Source organism: Corvus moneduloides, chromosome 12 (genome assembly GCF_009650955.1).
Source record: "Corvus moneduloides isolate bCorMon1 chromosome 12, bCorMon1.pri, whole genome shotgun sequence".
NCBI lineage: Eukaryota > Metazoa > Chordata > Aves > Passeriformes > Corvidae > Corvus > Corvus moneduloides.
This window is the reverse complement of record NC_045487.1, coordinates 8,381,460-8,403,603: the sequence shown is the minus strand read 5'-3', so window position 1 is coordinate 8,403,603 and position 22,144 is coordinate 8,381,460. Positions and strand designations below refer to the sequence as shown.

Genomic DNA, 22,144 nt, shown 5'->3' with positions numbered 1-22,144 from the left:
AAAGGCAGTGAGCATGGCCTTGGTGCAACACCTCCCTGCACGTTTTTGATACTGTTTACCTGCCCCACATTCACTGCAAGCAGGACTGCCAGACTGACCTCTGAGGTGTCCAGCCCACCAAGAGGTGCAGCAAAGCTGTACTGATGCTTCAGGAGACAGCCAGAGTGCAGAACACCCTGCTGGAGGCTCGGCCCTGGCCTGCGCCTGCTTGCCTGAAACTTTTTTTTGGCACTGAGGCACAGGTGTTCTTTCAGCTCATCCAAGCCCGACAGCGCAGGCCACAGGCTTGCAGTAAGCTGGGGAGTGTGCATGTTTCATCCCTCCTGTCTCTCCTAGGTGGGGAGAGGGTAGCTTTGGATTAGTCTGCTTCTTCTCCCATTACAGGCCTGTTGTTGGAGGCCACCACAGTGGTGTAAGACCACAGCTGGCAGCAGAGGAGCAGTAAGCTCAAAAGCAAGGCTCACTGCTGACATGAGTACTCTGCACCCTTTCCCAAGCAGGTGGGATGTCCTGTGGGCATGTCTTCATGAAGATACAGGAGCAACAACCTTCAGCTTCAATCCCAATACACAAAGTTCAAAAAAGGAATCCCTGAGGCAGTTGGCAGGAACCCATACCATTGCTTCGAAACGGAAAGGTATCTCAGCCCCCCCAGCTACCAGAGCAAGGGGCCAACGCTGCTGTTAGAGAGCTCTGTGCAGGACTCTCTAGCTCTAGTGTCAGTTCCATCCCAGATGATGAGCAGCTGCTCAGTTCTAGCTACTCCCTCATGCTCTTTTGGGCGGGAAGGACAGTTGGGAGGTGGTTGCCCCGAGCTGCTGTTGCAAGATCTTATTCATATTCCGACTTGTTTCCCTAAGCCAGCATCTCTGTGCACTGCCAAAACTCTCTTGCTCAGTTTTAAGCTGCCTTTGCTACTTACAAAGACAAGGGGATGAAGCTAGAAACAAATCCTGAAGCGAGGACAGAACTTGTGAATCATGGTTTCTGAGGCACTCTGCTGCCTATTGGGGCAGTAGCTCTTCCTGGGAAGGAAGTAGTTCTTATTCTGAACTCTCCACTACACTGAGACAAGTAACAGAGGTTTCAAAGAAAAAGAAACAAAATTATTTTGGTAGTTTGGAACAAAAGCAACAGACACCACAGCTATTCACAGCATAGTCTGCTAGGCAAAGTTGGGAGCAAAGTCATTAACAAAGCAGAATTACTTCTTTGACTGCATTGTGAGCCTAAGAATGTGCTTGGTAGATCTTGGAACATCCTTCCAGGAGACTGGGAAGAAGCTAGGCTCTCTAGAGCTTGCTGTCTTTTAATACTAAGTATTACACTAGAGGGCATACCAGCCTCTGCTTGAACAAGCCCCTATCTACTTGATCATACAAGGAACCACCCCTTCTGGTGACTCAGATGAAGTAATTTAAGAAGCCAAATTTGCAGTTAGCTTTCAAAGGTTTAAAAATGAGTATGTCTCTGCTCTCCCACCCTTCTTGTTAGGTCCTAAAGCCACAGGCAGCCCCAGGCATGACTGGTGCTGCAGGTACAGAAGAAAGACTTCACTCACTAAAATTTCAAATAACATGAGCTGCTGGAGGACAAGGGGCCTTCATTTATACAGTGCCAGTAATGGGAGCTTTACAGATGCTCTTGCTGGATACCAATCTGTATTTACAATTACGTGTAGCTCCTTGCAAAGTATGTGCATTTTTCATTTGGCGAAGGTAAAAGTTGGTTTTACAGGAAAATAAATTACAAATTTGCTGTCAGAAACTTAGGAGAAATCAGCCTTACCAGAGGTCTGCACAGTGAGTGAAGGTCTGACATCACTGCCAGGAGAAACCAGAGCTGGGACTGGCAGTGCCTGGTGCGTAGTCCTGAAAATCAGGCTGATGGGAAAGCTGCTTTCTGATCAGAGCCGCTCTCTTATCATTACATGGAGTACATAAACGTAAGCAAGCAAGCATTAGGATTTTGAACATAAAGAACAAAAGGTTGAAACAGTGGGAACAGGTACAGCAAGTGGCAGAAAGCCCAGCACTTATGCCAGGAGACTGTTCCATAATCAAGTCTCTGAGCTCACTCGCTTAGAACAGCATGGGTGGCTCACCACCCTTCTAGCAAGCAGCTGGATTTGACTAACAACCAGTTTCTTAAAAAGATTCAAATGAGCTCCCGCTGCAGATTCTAACTGACAGAGGTCTGCTTTCAGCAGCACAGTTCTCCATATGGAAGGGGCCAAAGCAGTGACATGGGGAAGTTTTGGGGATTAAAACATGTTGCAAGAATTACATTCCCCATTCAACTGGTCACAGGCTCACCAGTGGCTCTGTAACAAAGGGTGGGTTGCTGGTTTTAATTCAGTAGTGGCTCGTAAGAGCAACCAGTTAGAGGACTCCTTCTGACAGCCCCAAGAAGCCATCCAAGAACTTTGACGTGGGCCTACTCCTCCCTGCCCACATTGCAAACACCATTGTGCAGTGGCAAGGGTGACGCTGGTGCAGGAGCACTGGGGCCCAATCTCCATCCTGTGCAGGTTATTTTTAGCTTCTAAAAGAAATTTGCTTTGGCAAAGGTTCTAAAATACCTTTAGATCTGAGATAGAGCCTTACTGTAATATTTTAATCCAATTCTAAGAGATCACACAATTAAACAGGTTTGAGCCAGGAGCCAAGTCATTTTCCAATACCTTCTTCTTTTGATCCCATTAAGTACTACCAACTCTTCATGATTATGCACCAAGCTTGGGTGTGTAGTTTGTTTTTGTTGTTCCTGAAATGCACCCTTGCCCACCTCAGGATCTGCAGTTTTTCCATCAGTAGCACGGAACCACTAGGTGGAAGCAAAACTTTCTGCAATCCAGGTGTGGGGAGAGTGTTGGATACTAAACTGACCACTTCCTACCTCTGCACAGATCATGGAACTGGATGCCTATCAAAGATCTTCTGGCTTAAGAGCCAGAAAGACGTTATCCCTTTGGTGGTTTTCATGCACTGCACTACAGTTTACCTAAAGCCACATATCCCTGCAGCAAAATCCAGGATTCTCCAGCATAGGAAGTTCAAGTATAAATCAACTACACAGCAGAAACCAGAGAAGTTATTTGGGTCAGGTTTTTTCAACAAATAAACTTAGCAGTGCACATCTCCCCAGCTAAATGAGAACAAAATCAGTCAAGCTTTTAATCTATGTTTTAATGGAAAAGATCGATGCCTTAACTACAAAATATTTTTAAATACATAAATAAGTTACTGTAATAAAAAATAACTGTTTGAACTTCTGTCTTGCATAAATACCACATCTGCACTTAAACTCGGATGCTCTCTTCATGGAGCTTTGGTCTGCATAGTATTTCTCACCTGACAGCTTAACTACAGCACTACTTTTGGAATTACTTCACTCTACAGTGAAGTAGGGGTCTGAATTAACTGCTTTTCATCCATTCTCTGCCCACTGCATAGAAACACTGTCTCTGCACAGCTGCTGAAGAAGAGGCTCTTAAGAAGAGGCTGTTCCCACACGCATTATCCTGAACAGTGTGTTGAAGTTGTTGCTTCTTATTGCATCCCGACAAGCACTGATCACTTGTGTCTTAGGTTTGCCAACTGCAAAGAGGAAAAAAAGGAAAGAATAGGAAAAAACCCTCAGTTACAGAGTAAGAAACTGGTAAAAATACTTATTTGATCCAGTCTGAAAATTTAGGGGTTTCTTTCCAACACTTTTTAAACACATGATGAAACACCACGTTTTTTCTAGTACATAAGTAAAATCCTTTCTTTAAAGAAGAATTGCCTGTAGCTCTGTTTTATGAGAGCTTGTTGGAAGGGGAATGCTATGAACATACAAAAAAGTACCTCCCTCCCCAAAGACCTACAGGACTAATAATGCAGATAAAACAGTCCTGCTTAAGTTGGTAATTGCTTTTTTAAAGCAGAATTATAAATTAAGAATTGAAGTCATTCTAAAAGCATTTTTAAAGTAGTATGTTCAACAAAACTATCAATTTCTGCCTCGTTTAGAAATCCGGAAACTATTTCAAATTGTTCTAAAATTCTGATTCCAGATTATACGGGACACCCACAGTTGACTGTCACATGTAATTGGCTATGACTGAAGAACGAAAGATTATTTATACTGAGTTTTGGGCCAAAAAGCCTGAAGTCATTTAACCAACCCAGCTGACCTCTGGGACACATCTTATCTGCCTCACTGGGGTCTGAGACTCCCTATTCCTTTCAAAAACACAGACTTACCACGTAACCGCCCAGCCCTCTGGATTGCCTGATTCACAGCTTTCAGGTTATTCAACAGCTCTGTGTGATTATTGCAACGAATTTTGTACTGATTTATTAAATCTCTGTTCAGGTCATACAGCTCGCTGTACCGTGTCTTCATGTTTTTCCTGGGGAACAATCAGTCCAGTTATTTGCATCTCTGAGGACAAGGAAGTCATTCCCAGTTTGTCAATACAAAGGTACAGCAATACATTGTTGTGTTGGCTACCACAGTCACCTGCATGTCTGCCAGCTACAAGACAACAGACTTGTCTAGACATGTTGGTTATACTCATTATTTTACTAAAAAAACCTGAACAGTCTATTTTTGCAGTTACTTTATCCAGCAAGACAAAGTGGAGACACCACTTTCCCCAGTGAAAGTACCACTGCCCTGCAGTAGAGCTTGGGCCTCTTTACTGCTGCTCTTCAGAGTAAAGATCAGCATTAGTAGAAAACTGCAAATCAGAGTGAAAACCTGACACCTAAAATTTCCTTCTTGGTGTTCTCAAAAGTTCACACACCACAGATAGCTATCCCTGCCTTCTTCCCTTAATATATCTTTTCTAACATATCTCAGTATCTTGAGGTAGATTCACCTCACCTGCTATACACTAAGCCCCTACTCTTGCCCTCTTGCCTTTGCCTGACTGGTTTTCCACCTAAAGAACATGACAAGGTTCAAGAAGAGCTCATGGTAAGATGATCAAAAGTACAATTATACATCAAAAATTGTAACTAGGCAACTCTTGTATCATGCCAATGTTTTTCTGTGCTCTTTTCTGCCTGAAAAGCAAAGACTGGCCATTCTAAACCCCAAACACACAAGCCAGGCAGCAATTGCTCACATGTCTCCCAGGAGCCGGGCATCCTCTGCCTGAACCAGCATGCTGCGGATGAGGTTGGAGTGTTCAGCCATGTCAGCAGTGAGCCTCTGATTCACTGCGTGGTGCTCATCCACCTGTCCAAGGTAAACAAGTCGTGAGCAAGGGTCCTTGGCACCCTGGGCACACAGGGTTCAGGCTAAACCTCAGCCCAATTCAATAGGAAGTAACATCCCAGCGTAACCAACCAGCATCCCTGACATTGTTCTTCCCCTCACGCCCCACTGCAGGAGCCATACCTTGGCCCCCAGAAAGGGTAAGCAGACTGAGATACACATCTCACATGCTGACCCAGATCCACAGCTCAGTCTCCCAGACAACACATTTACTTTATCCTAAACAACCAACTGATGGGGACCAAGGGCCTGTTCTACAGAACAAAAATAGACAGAAAGTTGAGGGTGTCCCACAGAATATACAGCAAGACATTGTGGCCTGATTCCTACAACAAAGATAAAGCAGTTTAGAGATCCTCTCATAAAAAGCCCCCAGTGACTGCTTATCTGCTTACTTAGAAATGCCCGAAGCCTCCTCACCTTCACCAACACTTTCCGCAGCTCCTCAAAGTATGCAGGAAAATCTGCTTCCACCTGCAAATCTTCAATGGCCAGGAAAGAGGCCATTGATTGGATAATGTCACCAGCTAGATCAATATCATCTGTGTTGATGGAAATCTGTCAGAAAGGGAAAAAAGCACTTCAGCACTCTTCCATGCCAGAACATCTCCTGGAACTTCCCAGCAGTACTGCCTGTCCAACAGTTACCCAAGCTCAAACAAAGGGGCTTTTATTCAGGTTTGGGATAGGACAAGTGCAGAAGTTACAGGCAGCCTTTGTGCCTCACATTATGGCTCCCTGAAACCACTCTGTGAGGAAATAAATTCCCTCCCTCCTACAGATCTGCAGGCTAAGCAGTTTACTTCACTAACTGGCCATGGAATTTTACCCACTGACAGTAAACAGACACAGAAGTTTCCAAAAGCATGAGTACTTTGCCTGTTTAGTCATTTTTCACTTTTACAGCCTCATACTGGGCAGGATGAGTATACTGGTTTCACTGGAGTATCATTAAAGGGCTGCTCCCCTTGTCCATGGAGGTACTCACCTCTCCACCAGGCTTGATTTTGATGCAGAGCTGACCTGCATTACGAAGGGAAGTGAAGCAAACCTGAAAGGGAGCGCTCTGAAACTCTGCATCCTCTGGCAGCAAGAAGCTCTGATTCAGCCACATAACAATCTTGCAAAAGTAAAATTAAGAGAATCAGCCATCCCTTGTGTGGAAAGTGTCAGGAACTGCACAATGTCCCTGCACATGATGTGCACCAGAACACTCTGCTCAGGGTACCCCAGAAATATAATTTACTAAATTTCATCCTATAACCCCATATCATGAACTTGTTAGAATGAGGACAGTTGAATCCTTGCACCAAAGCTGAATATTCCTAAAAAAATCAAATCCAACAGAGACTGCTATGAAACTGAGCCACTACCTGAGCACTGTGCTGCCTTTTTCTTGTTCTCTGGTCATTTACAAAATTCAACGCTCACTACAGGTCTCCTGCTATCAGCAGGCCCACAGCAAACAAGATAATATCTGAAACACCTTCTGATCTCAGGCCTTTAGTTCCTGCAGGAATTCCTGATGCTTGGAATGCCTCAACTGAGTCATCTTTTAAAGACAGAAAAAGCAGGGTTGAGTCGCAATACACAGATTCCAAAGGCCAGTAGTGCAGTTCGCTACATAATTTTTCCTTTGCTATTAGAAATCTCAAGCTGACTGGAAATGCTCCACCTGTGTAAGACTTGAAACCAGGAAGAAGAGCAGAAACTCACCCTTTGTGGCCTCTCATTCGTGGTACAGTTAACAAAGCTCAGGGGCTCTGTGGCCGAGTCCGGGCTGCTCAGGGCATACGTGGAAAAGCGGGGAAGCTGTCTTGTCAACTCAAATACGTGGAACTGTGTACTGGAAGCAATCCAATGGAAAAACAGAGTTACTAACATACCTGAGATTCACCTATTGCAATGGTTCCTGGTTCTTTTTTAGCTGGGGACTGAGATTCACAGTTTCCACTTATACAATCAGCTGCTTACTGCTTCCCCAGAGGAAACACTGGAACTTGGAAATGCCGGGCTTATCGCATTATGAGGTTGTATGATTCCTCCCCATTGCTGTCATTTTCAATAATCCTTCCACTGAAGTATACTCTCTAGGCTAATACATTTACAATTTTACTATATGATTGGATATTTTCTTTACAATTTCAGTGAAGTCTTATTAAAAGCAATAATAAAGGCAAATAGAGAAAACAGAAAGGGAATTCAGTCCCATACAGTCTTTCTGCAGTGGGTGGCTAGCTCTCAAAACATGCCTCCCTGTTCAGGGAAAGAATGCTGCCTCCTCAGGCACCAACAGCTCCGGCAGATGTGAGCAGGAAAAAAGTTGTTTTCAAGGGTATATGAAGACACATTTTATTTTCTATGGAAAGATATTTCTACGGGAGACTGGAAAAATGTTGTCTTGAAATCAAGTATGTGGTACTTTCTATTTGCCCTGAAGCCAAATAGGTTCAGGGTTATTTTATAGCTTGAGAGACACAGCTGTGTCTCCAGGCTTGCTCAAGGTTCTCCATTCAGAGCAGTCACCACCCAGGGCCCAGCCCCCTAGGGATGACAGGATAGAGTCTCTGTATCTCTTGATTCCCTCCACACACCTACAGTAAGACATCTCCTGGACAAACGGGCATTCCTTCCCTAAAAGCAGAACCAGAACACTACAGATCACAGTGATTCCAGAGGATTTAGACTTTGTCTGAAAAAGAACTCAGTGCCACAGGTACATCAATGTTTTAAAGAAAGCATCCCAGCTCTCCTTTCAGTAACAGAGAGAAGTGGGGCACCCAGGAATTAACGGTGCACTCCCCATAGGATTAGCATGAAGCCACATTATTGCTGTTTCCTGGTCCCACAGTTCTGGAGACCAGCAGATACAACACCACAAAACTCACCTGTTTCGGTAACCCACAAAGGCTTTGATGTGCAAATCCACAGGAACATCTTTGGGTGGAGTAAGGGGAACACGAACACAGCCTGAGAGGTTCTGGAGACTGGGGTGGACCACATGGCTCTCTCCTTCAAATATGCCCTCAGCAAAGATCAGCACAGCACGGATGATTGTGTCTTAGCAATAGGAATAAAAAGCAGTTCCTAAATTAAAAGCTGTCCTCTGGGAACAATTCACCACTATTTTCAGAATTAAGCATGGTGAACTCTTTACACCCCTCCTCTGAATTGTTAGAATATCCAGGTGACCAGGACTACCACATCTGGACTTTACTACATCCTCAGCATGCCTGCTGCGAGGTGAATTTGCTGTCTTGGGGTAGTTCCAGTTTTGCATGAAAAGCCAGCTGAGGTCCAGCTGCATTCATGCAACACCCTCACTAATGCAGCTGTGGGTTGGTGTTTACAGTCAACACAAGAAGTGCTGCAGGAATCACCAAGGCTGGTTTCATCCAAGTTAATTGCCTCAGAAAATAACACATAATAAGAAACAAATTCCACCAAACTCCTCTCCCCTAAGACCCATGTAAGGAACACAGCTTGATTCAAAACTCTGTGAAAGGAAAGAAACCACAAAAGGGACGTTACAGACAATAAAGGGGAGACATTCAAATCACCAGCTAAATATAACTAAAAATTTGCATGATTTTACATGAAGTGAGTATCAATGGTTGCAGGTTACCACTCACCATTTGTGGTGGAAATACACAGCTCCACATGGGCAGACTGGCTGTCAGAGCCCAGATTAACTGACAGGGCTGTCTGGAGTTGGGTGTTTGCTGGAATCACACCTCTCTGCCCATCAGCTTCCTTCAGCTGAGTGTTCAATTCAGCCTGTTGCAAAACACATACCATTCAGTATCAGAATTTCAAGATTTTCATTCAAAAAACCTAGAAAACATACACACAAGTCAGTTCTCTTCTTTCAGAAGAAGGTTGCATTACAGCAATTCCCAGACACTTCCAACTAGCTATGAGTGGTGGCTGGATTAGGCATGAAGCTGTGGACAGCTGGGCTACAAAGTGTTTGAGTGCCTTACCATGGATGGACCTCAGCCGTGTCACGGTGGTCATTTGCTGTTCAAATATAAGTTTGCTCTTTCCTCAGACTATTTTTTGAAATGTTCGCCATCAAGCCACAACTGCGATTCCTACATCCTGGCAGTGCTCCCAGCCCTCACCCAGTGACATGATCCTCTCACACAATCCCCTTTGACTCCCAAGATGCATTGAAAATTACACTTTGCAGTCATAAGCCAAAGCACAAGGCTGAAGGGAATCCAGCTCCAAACACAACTGCTCTGGCAAGAGGAAGGAGCAAAGAAAGCATTATTAAAATACAAAAAGCAAGTTCTGAACTTGCACAAGGAGCAAGCCAAATGCAGAGGCAGGAACCCCCAGCAGACAATCTCACTGCATCCTGACAAGCTACAGCTCTGACTTGTCTGGACTGCCCCACAACCGCCTCCCAGGTTACTCCGGATTTATACCAACAGGAAAGTGTGTTTTGGCCCTACACATTATTTAAACAGTACCTTTGCATTTTCCTCATAATTTTTCAATTCCAGCAGCAGATTTTGTTTCTTTTGACTAAGTTCTCGGATAAGATCCTGCTCAGCACTTGTATCCATTAGGTTCCCTCTCATGTCCTCACCTCCTGGCAGATAGCCTCGGACTGTACAGAAACAAAACAGCCTATTTCAGCAAAGACTTCCAACAGCCTCCCCCGAACTTCAGTTTCTGTGACATGACTCCCTTGTACCACTTCTGCAGCAGATACTAGTTCTGATCTTCAGCTAGTACTATCCAGCTGAAAACCTGAGCATTGATTTACACCCACAGAGGCTCTCACTTTCTTGGTGACTGGGGCAAGAGAACTGCACAGAAAAAAAAGAAAAAAAAGAAAAAAGAAAAAAAGAAAAAAAAAAAGAAAAAAAAGAAAAAAAAAAAAAAAAGAAAAAAAGAAAAAAGAAAAAGAAAAAAGAAAAAAGAAAAAAAAAGAAAAAAAAAGAAAAAAGAAAAAAAAGAAAAAAAAAGAAAAAAGAAAAAAAAAGAAAAAAAGAAAAAAAAAGAAAAAAACGTGGATTTCCAACCTGTCTTTAAGCTTTACTCACCTGACCACACAAGTGCAACACCCAGTCCTTTTGCAAGAGGATTCCCACTGCAATCATTCTTTCAGGCGCTCAGGCAAGCTTACAATTATGCAAAATTAATAAAATGTGTACCTGGATTTCTAGAGCTGGTCAGAGGACTTGTTGCTGTCTAGAAGTGACTGTAAGTCACTGTTAATCAGCCAGTAAACAAGATTTACCCACATCAGTTTTTCCCCAAATCAAGGGATACTTCACTTCAAGGGGTAAGATTTGTTTCCCAGTAGCCCAGTGGAGCACAGAGTTATGGAAATACCTCTAACTGTCTGTGGAGACAGAGCACCTGAACAGGTGATGAGACAACTTCCATTTTGCTCTAAGGCTGTGTGCTCTGATTGCAGCTGACAATGAAAGCCAGGGACAAAAATCTTTTACCTGGGAAGAATATGCTGCCTGATTGCATGACTGCTGCCCTGTAAAAAGTTGCATGGAACTTGAAATCATCCAGCTTGCACACTATCCTCCGATGAAAGGACCCACTTTATTATTTCTGAGTGAGTAATTCATTTAAAATGACACAGAATGCAACACAGAACAACACCTCATGTGAAAGGATGCTGGTCCCAAATAGAACTCTAATAACATTGTCTATATTACCCCAGCCACACTAATTACTAAGGCCTAAAGGGATCCCCATTGTGCCAAGGCTTGTTTACAATGGACCCACCAGAAAAGGATGACTGCATTCAAGGATACCAACCTACACAGCTCTGCTAGGACAAGGTTCTCCAGAACTGCTTACAATGCTCCCCTTCTGTAAGCTTGAGAAAAAGCTTTATAAGCTGAAGCCCAAGTGCAGCAAATCCCCACAGCCTGTGATTAAGACAGACAGCAAAACACTCTGCTATTTAACAAGGACAGGCTTTTGTTTCAAATAGGTTGTGCCAGACCTGCTTGTCTCAGGCCACTGACGCCAAGGAGTCGGATAATCACACCAGTGTCTTTCCTGGAGCCATCCCTGTAAATTCATACTGAGCTTATTTAAATAATCTGTGATCATATTTGTTTCCACTCACAATAACCAGGTCTGACTTCTTGAATGCATGGTGGGATAAATCCACCACTTCTCCAATCTCAAGATAGCATTTTCCAGGAAACAAAGCACTGTTAACATCTAAAATTTCTAATATAAAAACTCTTCATCTGCAGAAGAAAACCAAAACACACACGCCCTTAGTTCTTTAAACACCTTTACCTAGTGAAAAGCAGCCAAAGAACTAAAACACAGGAAAAAAAGATTTCCTACACATTCATCTATTATAATGTAGCCTGAAGAACCAGAGTCTGTACTGAATATCATTATCCTTGCATTAGGATGGGGTTTCTTCCATTAGACAAATGAATTCTGATGGTTTCTTGGATCATAATGAAACACATGCTGATTTTCACAGAGAAGGCAATATTCAAAATCCTGTTTAGAGATAGCGTAACTCAAAATTCCCTTAACTGCACATAAAGCAAAGGGAATTTGGCACACAAAATGTTGGAACCAAAGCAATGTTTAGCTAATATGAGATGATGTGATGTGCCTGATATTACTGTATATTACATTAATATCCTGAACAATGCTTTTACCTTCACCATCAATTGAGCAGCAGATTAACTGGGTGCTCCCATCCATTCTGTAATCCCCCTCCACCAGTCCTGCAATCGAGGAAGCGAAGTTGTCCTTAAAGATGACCTCGCCAGTCCGGTCACTGCGTGCATCAACCTGGAACAACAGAAGTTCTAAGTCTCAGCATGAAGAGAAAAGCCAACTCCAAAACACATGTCAAGCCACAGTTTGAGCTGTTAACTGAAAGCCAGCTCTGCTCACAGAACTGCAGGTAAAGTTGCAGCTCTGCTCATCCAAACATCACACATGAAAAAAAATACTACCAAGAAATGACCTCTAGACAGGCTCTAGAAGGAGCTAGAAGGAATTTCTCTTCTGAGATGCTTCCCTAAATTACAAAACTAAAAAAGGAAGGAAATAAAAGGGACTGCAAGTCTGCACTGGAAAGTTTATGCACATATGATGCAGCAATGATGGGACTAAACCAGAAATAACCTTAATGCAGTACTTACAACCTCTCCTCTTAGCTGGAGCCCTTGTGTGGTGAATTATTTTTATACACAAATACCACAACTTTCAATTATCTTTCATTGGATAAGAAGGGTGAGGTGGGCTCAGTTCCACGCACCGTGAATTTTCCAAAGCACAGGTCACAGCATTACTCTTTCTAGGAGCTATGGACTGTTTCAGACCAACAAGTAGGGTAGAGACTGCCAGTGGAAAAGAACAGGAGTAAAGCAAGGAGAGGTTCCCTCTTTAACAATGTTACACATCTAATCCAACTTAAGTTACAACACATCTGGGCTCCAGACTGTCAGCTTGATATGAAGCTCTTAAAGTGCCGCAGGCTAATGAGAGTAATAAGAGGTGTGAAGAAAAAAGCACAGCTTTACAGAAAAACCTGGCAAGCTGCATCCAGGAGAGACGTGGCAGTTAAAACAGTCATTTCTGGCAAAGGGGAATACCAAGGAACAGGCTTAAAAGACTGAGCTGTATAGAACGCCTTTACATAAAATGAAATAACGCTTGATTAATCCTGCCACAGTCAAGACTGACGCTGCTCTCCTGTTACATAACTGCTTTGTCTTCCCTGTAGTTTGGGAACAGCCAGGAAACACTGCAGAGGATTATTAGCGTGTCCTCAAGACACACCTGAATAGAGACACCCAAGAGCTCTAGGATGCAGCATATGATCTCTGCTGCCATGGAAACAACTTGCCACACCTTAGCAATTGACTCTGAGCTAAGGAGGGGAAGCAGTTTTTCTCTGATCATGCACTTGGCACAGGACTCACCAGCTAAACTAGGTTTATTGCAACAGATCTGCAGCGCTCAGGTTTCTCAGTCTTTTTCATTTTTTGGCTGTTGTTCTTCAGATAACTTAACAGCCTTGTTCAAACACAGCCCCCATAACTACAGCTCCTCATTTTCCCCCTGTATAAACTCACCTTCCCATTAGACCAGCCAGTGATCAACTCACACACTCCATCAGAGTTCAGGTCAAACGCATGTATGCTCATGGCTTGGTTTTTTGACTGAGGACAGAAAAGAGAGAACAAATTAAGCTTGGGTATGTTTTCTAAACTGCACATGCTTGGCACATGCAAAACACTGGACTACAAGACTACAGAGAGTACAGAAAGAAATACAACTATTTCTCTGAACAGTAAGTTTGAGCATTACTATTTCTAAGGTCACACACACATGTGACACCTTAGCCCTTGCACTACTAATCTAGTACAGTGCTTTCAAAGGACCTGATCATTACTTTGAATACATTTCCATCCAAGCAAATGATTAGAACTCACAAAAACAAAGTGTAAAAAACAAAATCCTCTAGGAAAAAAAAAAAATCAGGGCTTCAACGCTGTCATAAAATGAGACCACTGAGGACAGCCATGAGCCTCTTCCTGCCACCTCTTGAGGAATCTTCTTATTACTATTAAATATACTACTCTGTGTTATATTAAAATGAGCATCAGGAAAGGATCTTGCCAAACTGGTTTGCTGGAGCAGGAAACTGCTATTGATGAGAAAAATTAACCTTGAACACAGACAATGCAAGATTTCAGTCTCTGAAAAACAGTTTATTGATCCAACCAGAGGATCTCCTAACATGAACTCCAATGTCTCTGTTGTTAAGCTGAAGAATCCCTAGTTGTATGGCTGTACCCCTGTGGTTTAAACCACGACCAACAGCCCAAAAGTACTGCAGGAACTGACCTGGTATGTTATATGAACCTATAAAAACAGGTAGATTTTGTAAGAACAAAATTACATTCAATTCTCTGCTCAGCAAAGTTCACTTAAGGGTAACATCAGAATGACCTGAAATTAGATACCAAGTCTCCTGGGAGCCTTCAAGCTTCCAGCAATGATACTCCAACAATGGACTAACCTTAATCCTCCAGTACCGCGCTGTCTTGTTATAAACTCCGACGGTGCCATTAGCAAGAGCATAGCCAAAGCGACTGCCATACATGGGGCTAAGTGCAGTGACAGTCTGGGGGGGAAAGGAGGGACAGAGAGGATACAGGACTGAAAACTTGTGCAACTTCGAGTAACAGGGAACAGGCTATAGATCTATCATATGAAGCCTACAGTTCTTCAATGGTAAGTAAGTCCGTTGTAGGAAGCATTGAATACTGAAGTAACTACTTCTAAGAATCAGTCTGAAATCACTGAAGGCCTTGTAGGATTTCCTCACACAAGCTGTATTGCCAGTGTTAGGACACACTTCAGCAAGGATTGCAGAACTGCCCTCAAACTGTGTACTTCGACCAACTATTTCCTACCACAGGCAGCAAAACAACTGCTCATAGGATTCCTGTGGTCATCAGTGCTAACACACTATCATTGAGAAACTACACACAACATTCCTTAAGCTTAAGGAGCTGATGATGCCAAAGGTTCAACTTGGCTGGGTTGGGAGAGCCCTGGAGATATTACTGGTAGAAAAATCTTTGCCCAGTACTAGTAAGATAAAGATTAAAAACTCCCACAGTTGGACTTCTTTGGAACACAACTGGAACACCAGGCTAGGTGTCCTACCTGAATAAGCTCTGGGGAAAGACCTGAGAGTCGTAACTTGGCCTGTTTCTCACTCCTTTTAAGACCCATTCCTCATTGAGGTTCTCATTGGAAATGCAGGTTTTTCCACGCACTGAGACTAGAGATTTTAATGTCAGGAGGAACAATTGCAATCATCTGTCTGGCCTTCTGTACAACGTAGCACAGGAGACTTCCTTCAATTAAATTCTTCCCCAACTTCTTATTTAAACTCATCTGACTGTGGTCCTTGGATGTTTTTACCACAAAACTTTGTTTCCAAACCCTTTATCCTTTCCTCTCACAATCTTCTGCAGAGTCTTTCCTAAGTATCAAACTAAATTACGAGCACCCAGTAAGGACAGAAGACCACAGCAACAGTCAGAAACTCAAATGTAACGATACTACCTAAATTTATACCTGATTGTCCATTTACAAGAATCACAACAGCCTACAGCTTCAGTTTCACTAGAGTAAGTGATTAAATACGGAAAATGAAAACTATCCAAGACTTCCAAACCAAACATAATGTATAAAGACATTGTTCCCTGAATTTACCTTTCAAAAAAGAAAGGTTTAGGTTCAGCTGTGTCCTTTTGTAACAGAACAGTAGAATTGTAACAGGCCTCCTATGACTGCAGGTGTGAATTTAAAACAATTCTACTGAGGATCTGGAAATAAATCACACTTGAGAGTGACAGACCTTTCTTTTAACTAGAAATATCTACATGACCAGACTGACTACTGCACAGAGAGCAGAACATATTACAGGTCCAATTCTAATTGTAGTGATAGCAACAGCCTCCTTTTCCAGAACAGTGCCTGGATTTGTCTTTTATAGCTCTTCATAAGTGGTTTATTAGCAAAGCCTTTTAGCCCTATCTTGGGCAGCAGGGAGACCTCAGATCATTAAGGACAAAGGTCTGTGGCCTTACTCTGCCTTGGGTCTAGAAGGGCCATGACAAGACTGAGAACACTTCTAAAAGCAGTGATAATGGTATTTTACTCCTTTGCAAGAAACCAAAATCAGTGGGGATCTTCTCTCAATTCTTAAGCTAAACAGCAACTCCTACACCTTTTATTTACCCCTCTGTAAACCTTTCTGCCCCATACCTTACTTTAGTCACCACAGCTCTTTTTAAATAGCTAGTGTGTAACTCCAATTGCAATATAAACTTCCAGTTTTGCCTGGGCATCCTCCTTCCACCATGCCATGCACTGTCTGGATATACACACAGGGACAAGTTACATCATTATGATTGCATCAAAAACATTTGAGGAAAACTGTAGAAGACATCCTTTTACTCAGAAGGACACTAAGAGCTTCCATCACAATCCAGCAACCTTAATCACCCTTGCACAGGGTCCTGACTGTCAGCCAAGAATAGTCACTTTTCTTAATGGGGTGAAAGGTTTGTAAATAAACAAAGCAAAAAGCCCCCTGCATAATGAAAGATATTATTAAACTCGAACTTTTGCTGTTCTAGCAGAATAGATAGTGTGCCAAATAGTTAAGTAACTACTTAACTACACAGTAAATCTGAACCAGAGAAGCTTTGGAGTACACAACACTTTCAGCTCTGTCAGCAACTATAATAAACATTAGCCAGAAATAATTTACCTCAGTCTCTGACATTTCTGCCACAATTTCATCTTCTTTAAACACGCGGATGTCAAAATCTTCAGAGCCAACAAGAAGCTGAAAAAAAATAGTGCTCCTTAAAAATAATTATTCAACCTAAGGAAGCAAGCGCCAGGATTCAGAGGAAAAATTAATATTTCAAGTCCAGCAATGAAGAGGCTTCAACAGATCTATGAAATGTTGCCAGTGTTGCACTGAAGATCCCTTATTAAGCAAACAAACACACACAAAATCCCCCAAAACAAACAAAAACCAATGAATCCAAGAATCGACCATCTCTGCTCCTCCAACTTAAGTGGTGGCTGCCACTACTGCAAAGTAGAAGCAAAATGGGCTTTATCTTGATATAAAGCACTGGATTGGGTCTTCTGCCTCCTCATTCCTTAATGTTTCCCACATTTTAGTTCTTTTCCTGCTTCTTAGCATTCTTTTCCTGTTTCCTAGAAGGCATTAACTGAAAAGGAGCCCAGTGGAAAAGCTCGTACTGAAGAAGGTGACAATGCTCAGGTTCTCTTTTGCAAATTGAGAAACCAAGGAGCAGATCTGCTCAGTCCATAAAGTCATTCGTCAAATCAATGACAAACAGAATTATAAATCAAAGTCTAAACCTGGTAGTACTTTTCCCCACTGGAACCCATGAGCCTTTCATCTTTACTTGGCAAAAGAGATACAAATCCGTAACAAAGTTGGATTTTTAAAAAGATTAGAGGCTTTTTTACTTCCCAAGTAAAAATGCTTCAGATTATGTCAACCTAAATCACACCAAGTTAAGTCTACTGCAGCTATTTAAATAATTTACAACAATTTACATATTTAAGAAGCACAGATTTCTTGACCAAATTGCAACCACCAGAAAAAGGCAACCAGCTAAAAGCACACAATCTTGAAACAATTACTGGTGATGCTGTATTTTCCCAAGGTGCATAGATTTTTTTCATTTTTTTGATTTACCACATCCACCTCAGTGACTTTCATTCCACTGGACAGAAATTTGAAAGAGCAAGTCGAAGTTCTGCCCCACAAGTCTTTCGCAAGATGAGAGAAAGTAACCTTCATCAATCTAAAAATCCTGAGGAAGGCAGTGACAAGTTAGTTCTGTTAGCTACTAAAAGGATATTCATGTAGTTTTAGAATCAGTCTATTTTAAATGTAAACATGTTTTTACAAGGGCAGAAAGAACAGAAATTAAGCTAGCACAGTCATTTACCAGGTAAGACACAAAGTGATAATTTAGGAAGCTGCTTCTGTGCATTTTCTCAGAACTTCAGTTTTAAACCAGAGGCAGTTTCACAAAAGCCACAAATAAAAGTAAATAAATAAGTAAAAACTCTTTAAAATCACCTAGATAATTAAGATCAAAAAGAACTCTAAAAAATTTCAGTAAACGCATGTTGGGGTAACTGGTCCAACAAGTTAGTTGGACATTGCATCCAGCTCTACTCAGCTCAGAGTAGCACCACATTACACCAACTGCCGAGAATGAACCTTGATCAAGCAGAAAAATATAGCAAAACCCACTGAAAAGCACAAGAGTAAACCATTTACAATTAGTGCCATAAATCACTTCCCTGTTTTCTGAATCCTTGTACACTATCTCCACTCTCTATGAACGCCTCTCAGCACATTAAAAAAATACAAAGAGGAGCTGTGCAGAAATCGTTTGACTTCCTGAAGATCCCAATGATGCAGTGTCTGTATCAGTTTTGTGCTTATAAAAAACACGTGAAAAGTGTTGAGGCCATTTACACATCACTATTACATAGCCCAATTCGATATTCCAAACAAGGATTTTTCAGGAACTAAACCAAGAAGCTTAAGTAATTATGCTTAAAGTTCTACAACAGATGACAAAAGTAAGTATTTTTAGCATAATGATTTAACTTCATATCGATTTGCATCTGATGTATACTAGGAAATCATTACTCTTCTTAAAGATTCATATTTAGAAGCACAATTGTTCCTCTGGGATGAAGGAACATTTCCAAAAGAGAATGCCATACAAATTCAATTTCACCCATCTCTTGCAACCTGCATGATCAGAATGGAAGCTATTTCCTATTGTTTGTCTCACATCATATTAGCAAGATGTCTGTTACAAGTTACTGTCATTTTAAATCAGCAAAGCAAAGACTATTTCATTTCCCCACTCACTATTCGGAAACAGGAGGGCTGGATGTGAAGACAGATTTCTTGATTTTACCAAGTGTAAGTGAAGCTTTTCAAAAGGACAGCTTTTTAAAAGTTCACTTTTACATATAAGATGCTTGCAAGTTGTTCCTCTGAAATTTAAGAGTTTATAACTATATTCAAGAAATACCACTAAAATAGATGCCTTGCCAGGTGATGACCACAGGCATTTCATTGTGTTGTTACTGGTGTAAACAAAAATGAGAAACTTTAACTGGTAATATAAGTCAGTTGTATTTGATAACCGAAGGGGGTTTTTTTATCATCTCACTTACAAGACCACAAGAACAGCTGAATTTGTGTGTAAATGGTTACAAACCTCAGCTTTCCCATCACCATCAAGGTCACACAGTGCTAAGGAACGAACGTTGTCTCCAGTAACCTGCAAAGAGAAGGACAGTACTCAGTGATGGCCACAGCTGTCAGAAGCTGAATTATTTTTATTATCTCAACTGCAACAGAACAATTGACACAATCAGTGTTCAAGCAACTTCTGAGTGCACTGAATACATGGCCAAAACACAATTTAAGGCCTGAGATAAACTAAGAACAATCAACAACTAAATTAATACTTATAATATTAAAAAAAAAAAAAATCAAGATGAATTACTGCCATTGAAAGAATCTTCTAATAACATCAAAACTATTATGCCTGGCCTTACCGTCCAAAAACGGTCATTTCCTTCATAATCAAAGCCCTGCAGGGCACAGTTTCCACCAATAATAGCAAGTGGAGGTGAAATATCTCCCAGCTTTCCAAGAACTATTGCATTGGCTCCATCTGAAACCTACAGAGAAGCATTAAAGGAAAAAGAAACAGCAGACAATCATACATCAGAGTACACAAATCAAGAAGAGAGCTTCCAACATTATCACTGTCAGTTTAGCTGAGCTCTGAATGCCTACTATTTTTTTTCAATTTGGTCTTGCTAGGTGATGTGACATATGAATGCGATGTGTATCTGTATGTGTGAGAATAAATTTTCATATATTAATTTTGAAATACTGCAGATATTCTAGAGACAAAATGTTCTGAATATAGTAATGGAAATAATACATAGCACAGACAATTGACGAAGTAATGTAAAAACTGCAATCTTTACAATTAAAAGCAACAGAAAATGATGAAGATAGTAAAAAAAGCAGACAGTTACATCAACTTGCCTCTCTGTAAAACAAATCCGAGTTGTTATACACATCATAAGCCAATAAATTAGTCTGTGTTCCAACCAGAAGACAATCATAACCCAGCTGAGGGTTCAGCACCCCTGAAGTCAGACAAGTGATCCCTTGATTAATGTTCAGAAGAGAGATGTCTGAATCTTGGTTACTTTGCACCATTCGGTTTGTGTTTGTTCTCTGTCCTCGGGCATGAGGATTGTGAATAAAAACCTGTAGAAACCAAGATATAAATATTAATACAACACATGTATCTGTTTGTATACAAACACTAAAGACTATTGTTTGGATAATAACTGCAATGGGGAAGAAGGCATTCACTCAACCTAAATGAGGACAAAAGACTGGGGGTTACTGACAATAGTATTTCTCACAGTTATTCTTTAAACTATACTAGAAAAAGGGAAATGGCAGGAAAAACAGTGCTCTAGCCAGTGGAGTTGCAACACCATTGTTTTGTTGGTTTCTGAAAATGACAACTGATAACTCTTCAGACTAAGGCAAAAACAGGAAACCAAAGGAGCAACAACAAACTAAACAAATTACCTCCAGCTGGTAGCAGTGTTTGCAAAACACCCCAACCATTCAGGACAATTTACCTGGTACATATCTGTAACCTCCATCTGTAGGTGAACGTGGTTAATTTAAAAAGGAAGAATAATAAATATGGTTTCACTCTCACTGACCAATGCTCTTTCATAGTTTGGAGCCAAGTAAGAGGATCACAGGCTCAACAGTTTGCTTTCTGGCTGTGCAGTCTGTCCCTCGGACAAGCCCTTGTTCTATGCTGTTCCTAAAGGCACCAAATAAAATGAATAATGCTGGGAAACATCACAGATGAACCCCGTTTGTATTTACAACCTAAGTGCCTCTGTGGTTTTATGCTTCAATCTATGCTTTGTTAGTCGGGTTGTACTAAACTCTGTTTTGTTTACGTTTCTAACTTAATCATAGCACACAGGATGCTCTCTGTTCCTGTCAGGCTGTTTGTGCATCACTCACAGAAACCTCAGCCCTGTTATCAGCACGGAGCTTGGTCTGTAACAGTGCCAAGTCTCACTGCTCTGAGAACTGCATGATAAAACCCACAGCTTCAAAAAGTCCCTTTGTCTGCTAGAAAACGTGAAAGTTTCCTTGGCGACTTGGGTTTGTAAAGTGGTTCCGGCTGGAAGAAGTCACAGAAGTCCCCTAGTCCAACCTCCTGCTCCAACAGGGTCCCCTAGAGCGTGTTACTCCAGATTGTGTCCAGACAGCTTTTGAATATCCCCAGGGCTGAAGACTCCACAGCCTCTCTGGGCACCTCTGCCACTGCTCAGCCTCGTCACCTGCTATTAATGTTTGTAAGCTCCCTGCTGCCGCAGAGCGAGGCTTCGAGCATCGCGTCCCCGCACGCAGCTCGGGGGCCTGCCGGGGGCAAGGGACATAAGCCTCCAGCTCCGAGCTCTGCTCAGCCCTGGCGCAGGGGAGCTGGCGGAGGTTGGCGGGGGTTAGCGCGGCTTCCGCGGCGGCCGCCCGGGCTGCTCGGCCGGGCCAGGCCGCGCCGCAGCCGCCGAGGCTACTCCTGCCCCGTTACCTTGCCCGCCTGCGTGGCGGCCGCCAGGCAGGGGTGCGTCCCGTCGTACCGGCCCAGCGCCACCATACGGGGCAGGATCTTATGGTTGAGCTTCAGCGTGAACACGGGCACCAACATGATGGGCGAGAGGCCGCGGGGCGAGGCACGCCGGGGAGGGCCGGGCCGGGCCGGGCCTCGGGGGCCGCCGCCGGACGCGGATCCGCCGGCACCGGCACCGCCCGCGCGCACGCGCAGGAGCCGCGTCAGCGGGAGGGGCGCGGCCCGAGGGGCGGCCGCGGGGGGGCGCTGTGGGGCCGGCGTGGGGGGGCCCTGTGGGCTGAGGCGGGGGAATGGGGGGAACCGGGGGCAATGGGGGAGATGGGACTGGGGGAGCAGGGCAGAGGAACCGGGGGCAATGGGGGAGATGGGACTGGGGGAGCAGGGCAGAGGAACTGGGGGCAATGGGGGAGATGGGACTGGGGGAGCAGGGCAGAGGGACTGGGGGCAATGGGGGAGATGGGGCTGGGGGAGCAGGGCAGAGGAACCGGGGGCAATGGGGGAGATGGGGCTGGGGGAGCAGGGCAGAGGAACCGGGGGCAATGGGGGAGATGGGACTGGGG

General features: G+C 43.0%; 1 protein-coding gene and 1 long non-coding RNA gene across 2 annotated transcripts; one reads left to right on the top strand and one right to left on the bottom strand.

Moving 5' to 3' along the window:
• Window positions 1–3,093: 3,093 nt before the first annotated feature.
• BBS2 (Bardet-Biedl syndrome 2) lies at window positions 3,094–21,743 on the bottom strand. The gene is made up of 17 exons (XM_032121474.1): window positions 21,546–21,743; window positions 19,958–20,185; window positions 19,456–19,581; window positions 19,113–19,175; window positions 16,586–16,663; window positions 14,315–14,419; window positions 13,365–13,451; window positions 11,937–12,072; window positions 9,747–9,886; window positions 8,901–9,045; window positions 8,157–8,328; window positions 6,985–7,114; window positions 6,257–6,388; window positions 5,689–5,826; window positions 5,117–5,229; window positions 4,248–4,396; window positions 3,094–3,599 (listed from the first exon to the last, which is right to left on the bottom strand). The coding sequence occupies exons 1-17, from the start codon at window positions 21,660–21,662 to the stop codon at window positions 3,493–3,495; spliced, it is 2,166 nt and encodes a 721-aa protein (XP_031977365.1). The 5' UTR covers window positions 21,663–21,743; the 3' UTR covers window positions 3,094–3,492.
• On the top strand, window positions 3,564–4,367 carry LOC116449720. Its single transcript, XR_004242505.1, has 2 exons — window positions 3,564–3,649; window positions 4,058–4,367. It is a non-coding gene; the product is annotated as an uncharacterized LOC116449720 (long non-coding RNA).
• Window positions 21,744–22,144: the final 401 nt, after the last annotated feature.

Excerpts from the sequence above, each read along its gene's own strand:
- BBS2 (XM_032121474.1), bottom strand. The coding sequence starts at position 21,662 with ATGTTGGTGCCCGTGTTCACGCTGAAGCTCAACCATAAGATCCTGCCC. Across the intron at positions 9,046-9,746 it reads ATTATGAGGAAAATGCAAAG|GCTGAATTGAACACTCAGCT; the intron begins GTACTGTTTAAA and ends GTTTTGCAACAG. Across the intron at positions 7,115-8,156 it reads TTTGTGGGTTACCGAAACAG|TACACAGTTCCACGTATTTG; the intron begins GTGAGTTTTGTG and ends GATTGCTTCCAG.